Source organism: Cetorhinus maximus, chromosome 19 (genome assembly GCF_964194155.1).
Source record: "Cetorhinus maximus chromosome 19, sCetMax3.hap1.1, whole genome shotgun sequence".
NCBI lineage: Eukaryota > Metazoa > Chordata > Chondrichthyes > Lamniformes > Cetorhinidae > Cetorhinus > Cetorhinus maximus.
Genome location: NC_135897.1, coordinates 46819173 through 46835226, shown reverse-complemented (window position 1 = coordinate 46835226; position 16054 = coordinate 46819173). Strand labels below are relative to the sequence as shown.

The following is a 16054-nucleotide window of genomic DNA, read 5'->3' as shown; positions in this document are numbered from 1 at the left end:
CCTCTCCCAGTGGGGCTGCTACTGGGCCCCCTGGCTCTCCCGTGTCCATGTACCACTTGCCATCCCTAAATAGGCAGCGAACGTGGAGGTGACCCGTTAATTGGCGGCCTCCCATAAGATTGTACAGGTGGGTGGACCACTAATACGAGCAGAATGGTGACCCAGGAATGATCCCCACACTCATGAATTTTATTAGATTGGAAGAATCCGGCCTTTTGTGTACTTTGTGATCAGGAGTTTCTCTTTTATTTAACATAAAATATGTTGTTACAGAGAGGGGAGGAGAGGTAAACTGAATCCTCCAATTCCCTTACCTTACTCTCCGTAATCAGTGTAGTTTTTCTTGGAAAGGTAGATGTGTGTGTTTCTAATCCCCCTTTTGTGTGTGGTCAATTTAAAGGACTGGCAGCAGACATTCATGGGTTTAAATAAAGAGGGTCATTCATTCACATATTCAACCCGAAAGTCTAAAAGCTACAATAATCACTTCCACACACACACAAGAAAGTTACAGTAAAACAAAAAGTATACCTTTACAAGTTGTAAACCAAAATAGTTCATAGTTCACATGTTGGGCTTGTGTTAGAAGAACAGTTGCAGTGGGCACAATAAAGAGAAGTGTCTCTGTCCACTCTTGAATTGTAGTTCAGATGGGTTCAAATAACTGAAGACTGATATCAGGATTATTGCAGAATTCCCACGAAGAGATGAACTTGTAATTTTGGAATCAGGATAGGAGGTTTTTTTTAAGATGTATGGCCTCCAGCTCCCTAAAGGCAAAATTACGCAGCCTTTTGCTGCAGCTCTCTTGGTGTTTGCTGCATCCTGCCTAGGTCTTCAGATAAAAACTTGTAATTTCCAACCAGTTTCGGTCAATACTGGCATCAGCTGCTCGGAATGGCTTAGCTGAAAGCTATTGCTACACAACGTAGGTAATGGATGAGCTCTTCACACTTACTCATGAATTGTTTTCTGTTTATCCCTCATTGTTAGGGTTTCCACTGAGAGACATGGAATCTGAACGTGTATTTTGGGTCAATTCCCAAACAATAGCATGTGTGAATTCCACAGATCATATTCATCTTGATATACCCATTTGAGGGTGATGCCCCACCCAGGGTTTGCAATTAGGAACTTTCCAGAAGTTTCAGATAGTCTGTGCTGAAGTTGGAAAGGTCACCTGGCCCTTGGTGGCTACCTTAAAAGTTCACCAGTGTCCATTTTAAATAGAAGACAGTTCCAGAAACTTCTAAACAAACACAGAGGGCAAAATCATCCCAGCTTTGCACTAAGTGCAGTAACAGGCATGAAAAAAGATGTTTCACTCGTTGGCCGCAATGGCGGGTTTTCGCGCCGTATCATCCCCTTCCTGCCTTATTAGTTATGCAGGCACAGGAAACATGCTGGATCGCTGGCGAGTGGTCTCCAGTTGGCCTGCATGCCATTACCTCACCGCTTCCTCATGTCAGGTGCCATATTTAAAATGCAGACATGCACACATTTTTCAGTGCTTGCAGCCCAGGACCGCTCTGGTGAAGACATGGCCCCAAAAGCCAGGAAGATTGCAGCACCCCAATTGAGTGAGGCATCCCTGGCACACCTTCTGGACACTATGAAGGCCTGCTGCGAAGTCCTGTACCCCTGTGCTGGCCGTAGGAGGCCCACCAGCCTCACCGCTCTGGCTTGGGAGATGGTGGCAGTGGTGGTCAGTGCCAACGCTGCACACAAGAGGTCGGCCATCCAGTGCAGAAAACGGATGAATGATCTCATCCATGCCGCCAGGGTAAGGCAACCATCTCATCAACCTCAACTCACACACTCACAAGTCCATCATATATTCACTGGCATCTCACTCACTGCCAGCTCAAGGGACATCACCACCCACTCTCTTACACTCACCCTCATACCTCCATGTGGCCTCATCCACTCTGGAGATCGCTCCCTCATCCCGTCCATGGCTCCACTCAGTGCACATGCATGCCTGGAATCCTTCTCCTTTGGCCTGGCATGTGCCTTGCTCACACCCTCTACACCTGTCTTTAAGTAGGACAAGATCCCGCACACTCAACAGAAGACCTGGGGTGGAGCGATAGACATCAAGGCTCTCACTCTGTTCGAGAGTCGCAGGTTGGAGCTGGCTGGAGAGGATGCCGACTGTTCCTGCGGTGACAGTGAGGTTGGTGCTGAACACCCACATGAGGATCCTGCACCACATGATCCCTCTCTCATTGCTACTCCAAGTCCACTGTTCTTTGTTCAACATGACTGCCAAGCACTAATAATCCACACTTTCTCTCCTAGGCACATCTGCCACATCACCCTCAGACAACCTTGACCCTGACCCCAGTGGAGCACCTGGGGGCAGCAGTGTTGAAGACCCATCGCGGCGCTCACCCTCACCCTCCACCAGTGCAGTGACACATACCTCGGTGGGACCTAGATGTAGAGCAGCCTTGGGATTACAATCTGGTGAGCACAGCACACAGTCTGTTCCACAGCAGGCGAAGGCAGGGATATCCTTGGTTGCCGGCACTCGGAGGACTGCTGGAGGCAAGGAATCTGCTGCGGCCGAGTCAGATGACGAGTGTCTGGACTCAGTCCTAAAAATGTTGTTGGAGCTGCAAAGACAATCATGGGAACATCAGGAAGGGATGTCTGTTGCACCCCTCAGATTGCAAGGGACGATGGAAGAGTCTGTCCTCCTTCATTCTGTGGTGATATTGCCGGCTTGCCAACGCACCCAAGGTCAACACTGGCAGGATGGCAGTTGCCATGGAGACCTTGGTCCAGGACATTGGTTCTGCACTGCTGCCCAGGTGGCACTCCATCGATATAGTTGGCCTTTAACCGTGTCAACCCAAGAGGGGTGCAGGGTAGCTCAATCTCACTCCAGCTTCCCCTTCTCCTCAAGGATTCAGCAAGGGCCCATCGGGCAACCAAAGGAAGAAGGACCAGCAGCTCGACACTCGGGTGCCATCTACCGGACTCTGGAAATGCCTGGACGATCCAAATCCCGTCTTCCTATGACCCTCACAGCTCCAGTTCCACAGGCCGAGGACGGTGCAGCTGGATACCCAAAGCAAGCTGGGCTCCTCCAGAGGACTCCCACAAATGTCATCACAGACAGTGCCCAGCAGTCAGCAGGCTACCTCCACCTATTCTGTCAGGGGTGGGGACCAAGACATAGTGGCAGGGTTAGGAAGGTTAAGAAGATGTAGTTGCACAGCTTGGACACTGGTGTTAATCATTTGTATATAATGTTCACTATTGTAAATGAACTCCCAAGAAAGTCCATTTGCCTATGGCTCTTTGTTATGATGAGCAGTGTTCGTGTCACTCAGATGTGAAACCTTGGTTCCTGCAAAAGGTAAAGGCAGGTGTCTCAGTCCAGGGTCTCTTCCCTGTGTAATGTTTAACCTTCAGACCAAAGTGATGGTCCGGCTTCACACTCACTGGACGCATTAGTGATGCCTGCTTGTCATGGCTGCCAGACTGTCGTGGGCAGGTGTCACAGAGTTCCATCATTCTCTCTGTGTGCTCTCAGCACCTTTAAGATGGGGCTGGCCCACCCCCACCACATCTACAGCATCTGTGACTGGTGACGCTGTGCTCCTGAAGGGGTCAGGTGCTGAAGGAGGACAAAGGGTCATTTAAAGTTTCATGGCTGTTTCTCCATGATATGACCCTGATCACAGAGCACAAGCGAGCTGCCCTCAGCCAGACAGGAGTCAGACGTTCTCAGAGACAATGTGAAGATCTATGGGGTGACCTAGTTGCATGTCGTCATCATCCTCCTGGAATCTAGCGATGACTAGGGCTTCTGCTGTGTCTCCATGACATGAGCCTGAGCACTGAGAGTATGTGCACTGCTATCAGCCACACAGAATCACAGAATTTTAATGGCATGGAAGGAGGCCATTCGGCCCATCGTGTCTACACCGGCTCTCCAAATGAGTGTTATGACCTAGTGCCATTTGCACAGCCTTTTCCTCGTACCCCTGCACATTGCTTCTATTCAAATAATCATCGAATGCCCTCTTGAATGGCTCGTTGAACCTGCCTCCAGCACATTTCCAGGCAGTGCATTCCAAACCCAAACCACTCGTTGTGTGAAAAAGTTTTTTCTCACGTCACATTTGCTTCTTTTTCAAATCACTTTAAATCTGTGCCCTCTCGTTCTTGATCCTTTTACGAGCGGGAACAGCTTCTCCCTATCTACACTGTCCAGGCCCCTCATGATTTTAAACATCTCTATCAAATTTCCTCTTCGTCGTCTTCTCTCCAAGGAGAACAGTCCCACCCTCTCCCATTTACCCTCATAGCTGAAATTTCTCATCCCTGGAACCATTCTTGTAAATCTCTTCTGCAATCTCTCCAATGTGTTCACATCCTTCCTATAATGTGGTGCCCAGAACTGTACACAATACTCCAACTGAGGTCTAACGAGTATCTTATATAAATTCAGCATAAGTTCCCTGCTCTTGTACTCTATGCCCCTATTAATAAAGTCTAGGGCACTATATGCTTCACTCACTGCTCTCTCCACCTGTCACACAGCAGTCAGACATTCACAGATGCAAGGTGAGGATGTCAGGACTGCCCTCACTGCACCTCGTCATCATCCTCCATGAATCTTGCAGCTATGAGGGGCCTCCCTCAGGGAAGTGCGATGGCCTCATTGCAGGTATCCTTGCCTTCGAGGACCTCATCGCCATCACCCATTTCGACGTCCTCATCAGATGAGATGTGCAGCTCTTCCACTTCCTTCTCAGCCAGGTCCTTTTCCCGTTGCAGTGCAGGTTGAGTAGTATGTAGCAAGCTACGATGATGCACAGCATCCTCGGTGGACTGTATTGAAGTGCTCCACTAGACCTGTTGAGGCACTGGACCCTCATTTTCAAAATGCCTATTGTTTGCTCCACTGAAGTCCAGGTGGCAGCATGAGCCTCAAAATACCTCACGTTATGCCACATGGGTGTCATCAGCCATATCCTCTGTGGGTAGCCTTTGTCCCCAAGGAGCCAACCTTGCAGCCTCTCTGGACTCTGGAAGATGCCAGGGATCTGAGACCTGCTAAGGATGTAAGATTCATGGGTGCTCCCTGGGAATTGTGCGCAGACCTGTAGGATGTGTTGTGGTAGACACACACTAGCTGAACATTCTGGAAGCCCTTGCGGTTGACATAGTTGACTGCTTATTGCCATGGAGGTCTTAGCGCCACGTGAATGCAGTCAATGGCACCCTGCACCTGTGGACAACCAGGGAGCTGCGCAAATCCTAGCGCTCTTGCTTCCTGACTTTCCTGATCCTGATCAAAATACACAAAGTTCTGTGGCTTCACGAAGATGGCATCTGTGACCTCCTGGATATACTTGTGCATGGAGGCTTGCGGGATCCTGCATAGGTCATATGTGGAGCCCTGAAAAGAACCAGTGGCATAAAAATTGAGCGCTGTGGTTACTTTCGTGGCCTCTGGCAGTGGATGCCCTCCATGTCCCTGTGGCGCCAAATCCTGCAGCAGGTGGCAGATGTGACTGACCAGTTCCCTAGACATGCGCAGTCTTTGGTGACACTGGTTCTTAATCATCTGCAGGAATGACAGGCGCCGGCGATAGATCCTGGATCTAATGAGACACCAATGAGCGATGGCTCTCTGTGGATCTTCAGCCATGTATGCAGCAGGCCCTGCCACTCCTTCAACTTGAGGGAGGTGCTCCTCTCTTTGCCGAGCAAGGTACCTCCGCTGTCCTCGTCTTCTCTGCTCCCTGTAAGTCATGAGGCATACTGCTAAACCGCCAAGCTCCATGATCCTGATGCTCTCCTCCTGCAGGATCAAAGGGAGAGACGCGTGGGTTAGCATATGTGTCCTAAGAACCTCTTTTGGTTAGGTTTGAAGGCCCCTTCTTGCATGCAGGAGAGTAATGGCCACCACTTGGATGGCCAGTGTGTAGTGCACTTATTGGCTGAAACTGATTGGCAGCAGTTTTGGCCACTGGACTGCATACTGTGCTCTCAGCTCAGGCGCTCCTAACCCGCACTGCAAGTCTGCGCTATTAGCTTAAACCATGATGGATACAGGTCGATACCTTAATAAAGACATTGCAAAGGCCTGTGAGTGCCTCCACCAGTGACTGTCCAATGGCCACATTTTGCAAGGGAATGTACAACTTACCCAGTTTGGCCAATTGTTCTGCTGGCCCCTAAAATGCACATCAGTTTGCTGCCTGCGACCGAGGGGTGAAAAGTTCTGGAGCGTTTGGTGGCACTTTCATGCTTTTGCGTTGCTTGATTGGGCAGAAAGGTTTCGAGGTCCAACTCCAAGCATGTCTATGGAGCTGCAGCTGAACGTTCTCAGCTACAGAAGAATACTCACTTTTGACAAGCTTTTCCAAGTACATGGCCGCTTCCCTCACCCCCACCCCCCCCACCACCACTGCGGCATGTGCTTGTGTACTTCCTTCAGCCTATGTTACCTTGCCCCCACCTGCCCCCCAGCCTGACCCGCACTAGAGCCCTTGTGGCCAGGAAAAAGCGAGCTACCTGTGCCCCCTCGCCTCCCACCCAATCCCTCCGAACAGGTGGTGCCCCTTCCTTGATGTCGTACAGGTGATGGTCACGAGCACTGTGCAAGGTTGCGTGTGCTCACCTTTGAGTTCCCCACAAAGTCAGATGCACATCTTTTAAAGGCAGGTGTGAAGCACGCTGTTCTGAAGTCACGCCAACGTGGGCGGTAAATTTGATGTGGGGGATGATTCTGGTGAGCAGGGCTTATAATGAGATGCTAAAGTATTGAAGTTAGGTTCCTGATGTGCGGTGACAGGAATTGCGGCCCGCCATTGATGGGTGGAGCAGACGATCGCAAACTGGTTTCACGATGGCATGCAGCCGATTTTTGGCCTTCTCGCCATATTGTCCGCACACGCCTGCCATGATGCCTAATGCCAACAGTACCGGACAATTCTGCCCAGAGTCATATTTAAAGTTCTGAGTATGACATGCCTTTAACTGGGTGTAACAATGTGAATGAACATAACTTTACAGTGAAATTTATTCTATTGATTAACATAAGAAATAAGAAAGCACTTCACACTGTCCCTGCCAATGGGATAAATTCACTTCTCTGATTAGCTACCTACTTGGTGCTAAACCTAGGAAAGATATTTTCTCCCAATTTCTGTCTTCCACTCTTTCTGCAGACCTAGCTCATCAGGTAGCTAATGGCTTGACTTATGATCCTCCCCCAGTTCTCCCTGCCCTGGGATTGATCAGTTGAGTTGCCAGTTAAACCTGCTCCAGCCCTCCTAGGGATGGGCTCTTGGCAGCTAATTCACTGAGCTCAAATAAATGAAGTCACTCTAACGTATTGATGTGAATACTTCCTGAAAAGTTTCAATGACCTTCCATTGTTTCGACTTGATATGGTATGCAGGAAGCATCATTTTGCATAGGTGCCACTGAACCTTTGTAGGCCAAATCCTTTATGGGTTGGATTTATCACTTTTCAGTAGGGTGAGGGAGGTGGACCAGAAAGTAGCTGGTGCGCTCGCACCCACCCCTGCTGTCTCAGTGCAGCGAATCCAGCATCAGACGGCCAGCAGCCAATTAACGATGCAAAGGGGTCTCCATGCCCAATCAGGAGTCTAGGCCAGCAGGTCATGTGGCAGACGGGTTATGCCGTGATCAGGAAGTCAGTCACGGCTACAAATCTATAGGCCCCCTGTTCTCTTCAACTGTCTTCAGTTTTTATGGCAGGCTCAAAAAAGTCAGTAAATGAAGTTTGAAATGATACAGATGCTGCCACCTTCACCAGCAGAATTTTTATTTTTAGTCATTCACGGGATGTGGGCTTCACTGGCTGGGCCAGTATTTATTGCCCATCCCTAGTTGCCCTTGAGAAGGTGGTGGTGAGCTGTCTTCTTGAACTGCTGCAGTCTATGTGGTGTAGGTACACCCACAGTGCTGTTAGGGAGGGAGTTCCAGGATTTTGGCCCAATGACAGTGAAGGAACGGCAATATATTTCCAAGTCAGGATGGTGAGTGACTTGGAGGGGAACTTCCAGGCATTGGCGTTCCCATCTATCTGCTTCACTTGTCCTTCTAGGCAGTAGTGGTTGTGGGTTCGGAAGGTGCTGTCTATGGAGCCTTGGTGAATTCCTGCAGTGCACCTTGTAGATGGTACACACTGCTGTTACTGTGCATCAGTGGTGGAGGGAGTGAAGGCTTGTGGATGTGGTGCCAATCAAGCGGGTTGCTTTGTCCTGGATGGTGTCAAGCTTCTTTAGTGTTGTAGGAGCTCCACTCATCCAGGCAAGTGGGGAGTATTCCATCACACTCCTAACTTGTGCATGTAGATGGTGGACAGGCTTTGGGGAGTCAGGAGGTGAGTTACTTGTCGCACGATTCCTAGCCTCTGACCTGTTCTTGTAGCCACAGTATTTATATGGCTAGTCCAGTTCAGCTTCTGGTCAATGGTAACCCCCAAGATGTTGATAGTGGGAGATTCAGTGATGGTAATTCCATTGAATATTAAGGGGCGATGGTTGGATTTTCTCTTGTTGGAGATGGTCATTGCCTGACATTTGTGTGGCGTGAATGTTACTTGCCACTTGTCAGCCCAAGCCTGGATATTGTCCAGGTCTTGCTGCATTTAGACAAGGACTGCTTCAGTATCTGAGGAGTCGTGAATGGTGCTGAACATTGTGCAATCATCAGCAAACATCCCCACTTCTGACCTTATGATGGAAGGAAGGTCATTGATAAAGCAGCTGAAGATGGTCGGGCCGAGGACACTACCCTGAGGAACTCCTGCAGTGATGTCGTGGAGCTGAGATGACTGACCTCCAACAACCACAACTGTCTTCCTTTGTACTAGGTATGAGTTGTGTTACTACATGCAGCCCTGGTCCTGGAAGCAGGTCTTTTCTTCCACCCCTTGTGCTGCCTCATCATGCCTGTTATAAAGCACTCCCAAACTTTTTCCCACCCACCCGAAAAATGCAGCAGGCAACAAACAGTTGCGTACTCTTTAATAAGCTCAGTAGCTTGTTAGTTGGTAATTTCAAAATGGTAGGCGGCTCCTCATTTGGTGCCTGGTCGCTTTTCATTACTTCTGAGACTGGTGTGCACCATATTTAAAGTCCAGCTGCAAGCACACATCTCAGTTTTTCTAGATCACGACAATTGCATGGAAGACAGGGTGGCCCCGAAAGGCATAAAGACTGCAGCCCCCACTTCAGTGACACATCTCTGGCATGCCTTTTGGATGCACTGGGGTCCCGTCGAGATGTCCTCTATCCCCCGCTCTGGCTGTAGGATGGGCAATGGCATCACCAACCAGGCTTGGGAGGCAGTGGCAGCGGTGGTCAGAGCCAACATCCTTCAAAAGAGGACAGCCACCCAGTTCTGCAAGAGGATGAATGATCTCCTTCGCTCCGCCAGGGTAAGTCACTCTTCTTGTCACTCTCAACTCACACCCTCTCAAACCCAACGCCCATCTACAAGGCCCTCACTCACTGCCAGTTCTCACAACCCGCATACGCCAGGCATACTTAACACCTGGCCTGGCAGGCATCCTGCTTACACTCTCTCCATCTTTATTCATGCAGGACAAGTTGGCACACAACAAGAGGGAGAAGTCGCAGACAGATGAAGAGATTGCTGAGATCAAGGTCCTCACCGACTTTGAAAACAGAACCATCAAGCTGGCCAGTGACGATCTGGACATTTCCTGTGCTAACAGTGAGGTCGGCGGTGCTCAACCAAGTGAGGGTCCAGCAGTGCAACAGACAGCCATGCTGAGAGTGATGTGTCCTGTTTCACAGGCCACTGCCATGCACTAAATATCTCTCCTTCTGCAGGCACACCTGGGAAACAGCCAATGGAGTCCACAACCCAGGGCCTCCAATCAACCCCCGAAGACACCTTGGAAGAGGAACCTGAAGGCACCCTCCTTGAAGTCCCTTCACAGTGCTCACCCACACCCTCCATCAGTGCAGAGACACACACCTCGGTGGGACTTAGCTTTAGAATAGCTTCGGGATCACGATCTGGTGAGCACATCGCACTGTCTGATCCACTGCAGGAGGCGGCAGCAGGGACTCCCCAGGTGTCCGGAACTTGGAGGACTGCTCGAAACCAGAATTTTGCTGAGCCTGAGTCAGATGATGAGCCTCCGGACTCGGTCATGTCACAGTCGCTGGAGCTGCAAAGGCAAGGTCAGGAACATCAGGAAGGGGTGTCCGCTGCATTCCTCAGATTGCAAGGCACGATGGAGGAGTCTGTCTGCCTTCAGACTGAGGTGATAACGCTGGCATGCCAACGCACCGAGGTCAAAACTGGTAGGATGGCAGCCGCCATTGAGACCTTGGTCCAGGATGTCGCTCCTGCACTGCTGCGCAGGCTCAATTCTTTCGCTAAGGAAATAGTTGGTCTCCAACAGTGTGTACGCGAGAGGGGTGCAGGGCAGCTGATCTCACTCCAGCTACCCCTTCTTCTCAAAGAGTCAGCCTCGGACCTTCAGGCACTCATAGGGAGGAGGATCAGCAGGTGCGGGGAGGAGGATGATTTTTGAAGCACTTGGTGGCACTTTGATGCCTCTGCATTGCTTGAGTGGGCAGATAATCTAGAGGCCCGACTCCAATCAAATCAATGTGGCTGCGCCTGAACTGTCTCAGCTGCAGAGGAATGGTCACTTTCTACAGGTTTCCCTAATGCATGGCCACTTCCCTCGCCCACCCTACCCACCACCCCGAATGTTTGTGTGCTATGTTCAATGGCAGGGTTGCCCCCCCCCCCCCCCCCCCCCCCGCCCCACCCCAAGTTGCCTCAACGGCAGGGCTGCCTGCCCAGATCTCCAAGTGTCCTTCAAGCTTGATGACAGTCAACCCTGGCAAGTGCTCCACAATGTTACTGTGTACTCACCTCCGAGTTCCCCTCAAAGTGCAGCCCACCAAGTGCATGTCGCTCATGTGCTGTTGTGAAACACGTCGGCGTGTTTTCCCAAAATTATGCCTGTTGACACTCATGACCAGTAGTGCAACAATTTTACAATGATATTGCCATCCTCCCGACAGCCAACTGTTAAAGTACTTTAAAAAAAAGCAAAAGAGACTGTTTAGTGTTGTAATTTTAATGCATTACAAAAAAGGTCATAATTGCTTTCAATGTATCCTCCAATTTCTTTACGTGGTGCACATCCAATTTTTAAAAAAATGCGTAGGTCCTTAATTTTCTTGCACAGTCCACAGGCGTGGTAACTTAAAGGAGCTGACTTGTTCATGCCTTGTGCGGGAACTATTGGGTTGCTTTGGAGCCTAGAGGTAACATTGCTTGCCTGTCCATAGTAGACATGGGGGTACAGTAGCTTAGTGGTTATGTTACTGGACTAGTAATCTAGAAGTCTGGACTGATGATCTAGAGACACGAGTTCAAACCTCAGCTGGCAATTTAAGTTCAATGAATAGAATCTGGTGTTAAAATACTACCACAGGTAATAGTGACCATGTCCTGTAAGGACTTATCTGGTTTACTTATGTGCCTTTAGTGAAAGAAATCTCAGTCCTTACCTGGCCTGACATACATGTGCCAACAGGCCCACAGCAATAACTGCCCTCTGAAATAATCAATCAAACCACTCAATAATGTTCAAGAATAGTGTTCCATCTCCTTCACCAGGGCAATTAGTGACAGGCAATTAATCCTGGTCTTGCCAGAAAAGCTAATATCCTTTGAATGAACAAAGAACAAAGAAAAGTACAGCACAGGAACAGGCCCTTTGGCCCTCCAAGCCTGCGCCGATCATATTGCCCGTCAACTAAAACATTTTGCACTTCTGGGGTCCGTATCCCTCTATTCCCATCCTATTCATGTATTTGTCAAGCTGCCTCTTAAACACCACTAGCAAATTCCAGACACTCACTACCCTCTGTGTAAAAAAACTTGCCCCGCACATCACCTTTATATTTTTCTCCTCTCACCTTAAATCTATGTCCCCTAGTAATTGACTCTTCCACCCTGGGATAAAGCTTCTGACTATCTACTCTGTCCACGCCACTCATAATTTTGTAAACTTCTGTCAAGTCGCCCCTCAAACTCCATCGCTCTAGTGAGAACAATCCGAGTTTCTCCAATCTCTCCTCATAGCTAATAACCTCCAGACCAGGCAGCATCCTGGTAAACCTCCTCTGCACCCTCTCCAATGCCTCCATATCCTCCTGGTAATGTGGCGACCAGAATTGCACGCAATATTCCAAGTGTAGCCTAACCAAGGTTCTATACAACTGCAGCATGACTTCCCAGCTTTTATACTCAATACCCCTGCCAATGAAGGCAAGCATGCCATGTGAATGAATTAAAAAAAAAAAATCGGTGTCATTAAATCTAAGAACCTGCATCTGGCAAAAATAAATACAACCTTATTGATATAAATATTTCTTAATTTTATTTGGGCTTTGACACAAACAACAATGTGGGTTAGTTCTTGTCTCCTACATTGTCCCTCTCCATTAAAAGATAGAGTTAACTGGTTAGAATGATTTTATGATTTTTGCCTTACAATATTCCTTCTCTTTACAAATCTCACCAGAGGATGATCTTTAAGAACTCAGGGATTGGAATGTTTGGTTATGGTGCATAGGAATGGCTCAGTGAAAACTCCTTAAAAGTACTTTTTTTCTTGTGGTTGTTTGGAGATTCCTAGCCTTACTGAATTAGTGAAGGATCCATCCTAGCACCCATTATTCTGCGCTACAGTGTGTTGTTATACCAATACTGATAGATTAGAATGTTTCTATTTCAATTCAGCCTGAACATTAATCATTTTTAAATTTCTACTTTAGATTATTTGGTTTACAAGTTAGAAGCACAAGAAGCCTTGAACAAAGAAAAGGTGAGTAATATGTTGTTAAGGAATGCCATCTATAATTTCGTGTAAAGGGGTTTTTCTTTAGAACAAATGCACATGCTTTGAGCACTTAATGAACATTTCAGTGTACTTTTAGTTACCATTAGTTATGGTTAATTGAATAACTTTTCATACATGTACAAACTTACTTATGTCTAGTTTGTTGAACCTAATACAAGCTGAAACCTCTAAGATTATGTTTTGCCAACTATGAGGTACATGGCATTTCTTTTACCAATTTTATCTGCACACAATATTTTCCTATATTTTACAACTGGAGAAAAATGGTATCAGTATATTTATTATGAACATGTAAAAATGACAGACAGGAAAAAGACCTACTAGGGGTCCATCTAGCTTGCCCCACACAGTTGTGATGTTTTGTGTATTGTCATATATTCACTCCCCAACCCACCCAAATCAATACAATCTCCTGGAAGAGGCGGGAATTTTAAAAAAGTCCAAGGCAGTTGTGTTGAATCACAGAATTGTTACGGTGCAGAAGGGGGCCATTTGGCCCATCATGTCTGCACCGGCTCTTTGGATGAGGAACTCACCTAGTTCCATTTGTCCCGCCTTCTCCCCATAACCCTGCACATTTTTCTTTTTCAGATAACAGCCTGATTCCCTTGTGAATGCTTCAATTGAACCTGCCTCCACTACACACTCAGGCAGCACATTCCAAACCCTAACCATTTGTTGCATAAAAAAGTTTCTCCTCATATCATTTTTCCTTCTTTTGCCAATTACTTTAAATCTGTGCCCTCATTCTCCATCCTTTCATGAGTATGAACAGTTTCTCCCTATCTACTCTGTCCAGACCCCTCATGATTTTGAATATCAAATCTCCTCTCAACCTTCTTTTCTCTGAGGAAACTGTCCAAACTTCTCCAATCTATCTTCATGACTGAAGTTGCTCAGCATTGGAACCATTCTTGTGTACCTTTTCTGTACCCTCTCTAATGCCTTCAGATCCTTCCTAAAGCAGATCTGGATGTGATACTCTAACTGAGGCTGAACTAGTGATTTATACAAATTCAACATAACATCCTTGCTCTTGTACTCTATGCCCCTATTAATAAAGCCCAGGACATTGTATGCTTTAATAACTGCTCTCTTAACCTGTCCTGCCACTTTCAATGATTTATGCACATATTTAGCTAGGTGCTTCTGCTTCTGTACCCCCTATAGGGTTATACCCTTTATTTTATATTGTCTCTTCATGTTCTTCCTACCAAAATGAATCACTTCACATTTCTCTGCATTGAACTTCATCTGTCACGTGTCCACCTATTCCACCAACTTGTCCATGTCGCTTTAAAGTTCTACACTATCCTCCTCACAGTTCATAATGTTTCCAAGTTTTGTATCATCCACAAACTTTGAAATTGTGCCCTGTACACCAAGACAAAAACAGAATTACCTGGAAAAACTCAGCAGGTCTGGCAGCATCGGTGGAGAAGAAGAGAGTCAACGTTTCGAGTCCACATGACCCTGTACACCAAGGTCTAGGTTATTAATCTATATCAGGAAAAACAAGGGTCCCAACACTGACCCCTGGGGAACTTCACTACAAACCTCCTTCCAGCACGGGAAACACCTGTTAACCACTATTCTGTTTCCTGCTGTTCAGTTAATTCCATATCCATGTTGTTACTGTCCATTTTATTCCATGAGCTATAACTTTGCTCACAAGTCTGTCGTACGACTCTGTATCAAACAATATTTTGAAGGCCATACATCACATCAAAGCATTGCCCTCATCAACCTTCTCTGTTATGTCTTTAAAAAACTCCAGCAAGTTAGTTAAACATGATTTTCTCTTAAGAAATCCATGCTGGCTTTCCTTAATTAACCTGCACTTGTCAATGTGACTATTAACTATGTCCCAAATTATTGTTTCTCGAAGTTTCCCCGCCACCGAAGTTAAACTGACTGGCTTGTAGTTGCTGGGCTTAACTTTAAACCTTTTTTGAACAAGGGTGTAATATTTGCAATTCTCCAGTCCTCCAGGGCCATTCCTGAGACTAAGGAAGACTGAAAAATTATGGCCAGTACCTCTGCAATTTCCACTCTCACTTTCCTCAGTATCCTTGGATGCATCTCATCCAGTCCTGGTGTCTTATAAAATTTAAGTACAGATAACCTATTCAATACCTCCTCCTTATCAATTTAAAACCCACCTAGTGTCTGAATTACCTCATCTTTTACCATTGCCTGCATAGCATTTGTCTTTATGAGTAAAGAAGATGCTTTATTCATAAGGACAGATGAAAAGCATCCATTTAGTACCTCGGCTACGACCTCTGCCCCCATTTGTAAATCCTCTTTTTGACCCCTGACCAGCCCTATTCCTCTTTTTACCACCATTTTACTATTTATATGTCTGTAGAGGACTTTGGAATTCCCTTTTATGCTAGTTGCCAGTCTCTTTTCATACTCCCTCTTTGCTTCTCTTATATGCTTCTTCACCTCACCTCTGAACCTTTTATATTCAGCTTGGTTTTCAATTGTATTTTCTACCTGACACTTGGTATAAGCACACTTTTTCTTCTTTATCTTAATTTCTATCTCATTTGTTATCCAGGGAGTTCTGGATTTGTTTGCCTACCTTTCCCTTTCATGGAAATATAACTTGACTCTGCCCGAATCATCTCTTCTTTGAAGGTAGCTCATTGATCAGCTACTGTTTGTTCTGTCAACCTTTGACTCCAATTTATTTGGCCCAGATCCATTCTTACCCCATTGAAGTTGGCTTTTCCCCAGTTATTTTTCTTACTCTGGACTGTTCTTTGTCCTTTTTCCATAGTCAGCCTAAAACGCATGATACAATGATCATTGTCCCCTAAATGTTCTCCAGATCTTGATTCACTTGGCCCATCTCATTCCCATGAGCCAAGTCTAGCAGTGTCTCCTTCACCATTGGACTGGAAACATACTGCTAAAGAAAATGTTCCTAAACACACTTGAGGAACTCTTGCCATTTTCTGCCCTTTACACTACTACTATCCCAGTCTATATTTGGATAATTGAAGTCCCCCATTATAAGTATGCTATAATATTTGCACGCCTCTGTAATTTCTTTGCAAGTTTGTTCCTCTACATCCCACTAGTCGGTGGCTTATAGACTACACCAAGCAATGTAATTGCCCC

At 46.9% G+C, this 16054-nt stretch overlaps 1 protein-coding gene across 1 annotated transcript in view; it reads left to right on the top strand.

The window, feature by feature from the left end:
* The window catches only part of golim4a (golgi integral membrane protein 4a), a 138277-nt gene that overhangs the window by 34556 nt on the left and 87667 nt on the right, over positions 1-16054 (top strand). The window contains exon 3 of the mRNA XM_078563796.1: positions 12837-12886. Coding sequence (XP_078419922.1) covers positions 12837-12886 — 50 coding nt within the window. The remainder of the gene's footprint in view (positions 1-12836; positions 12887-16054) is intronic.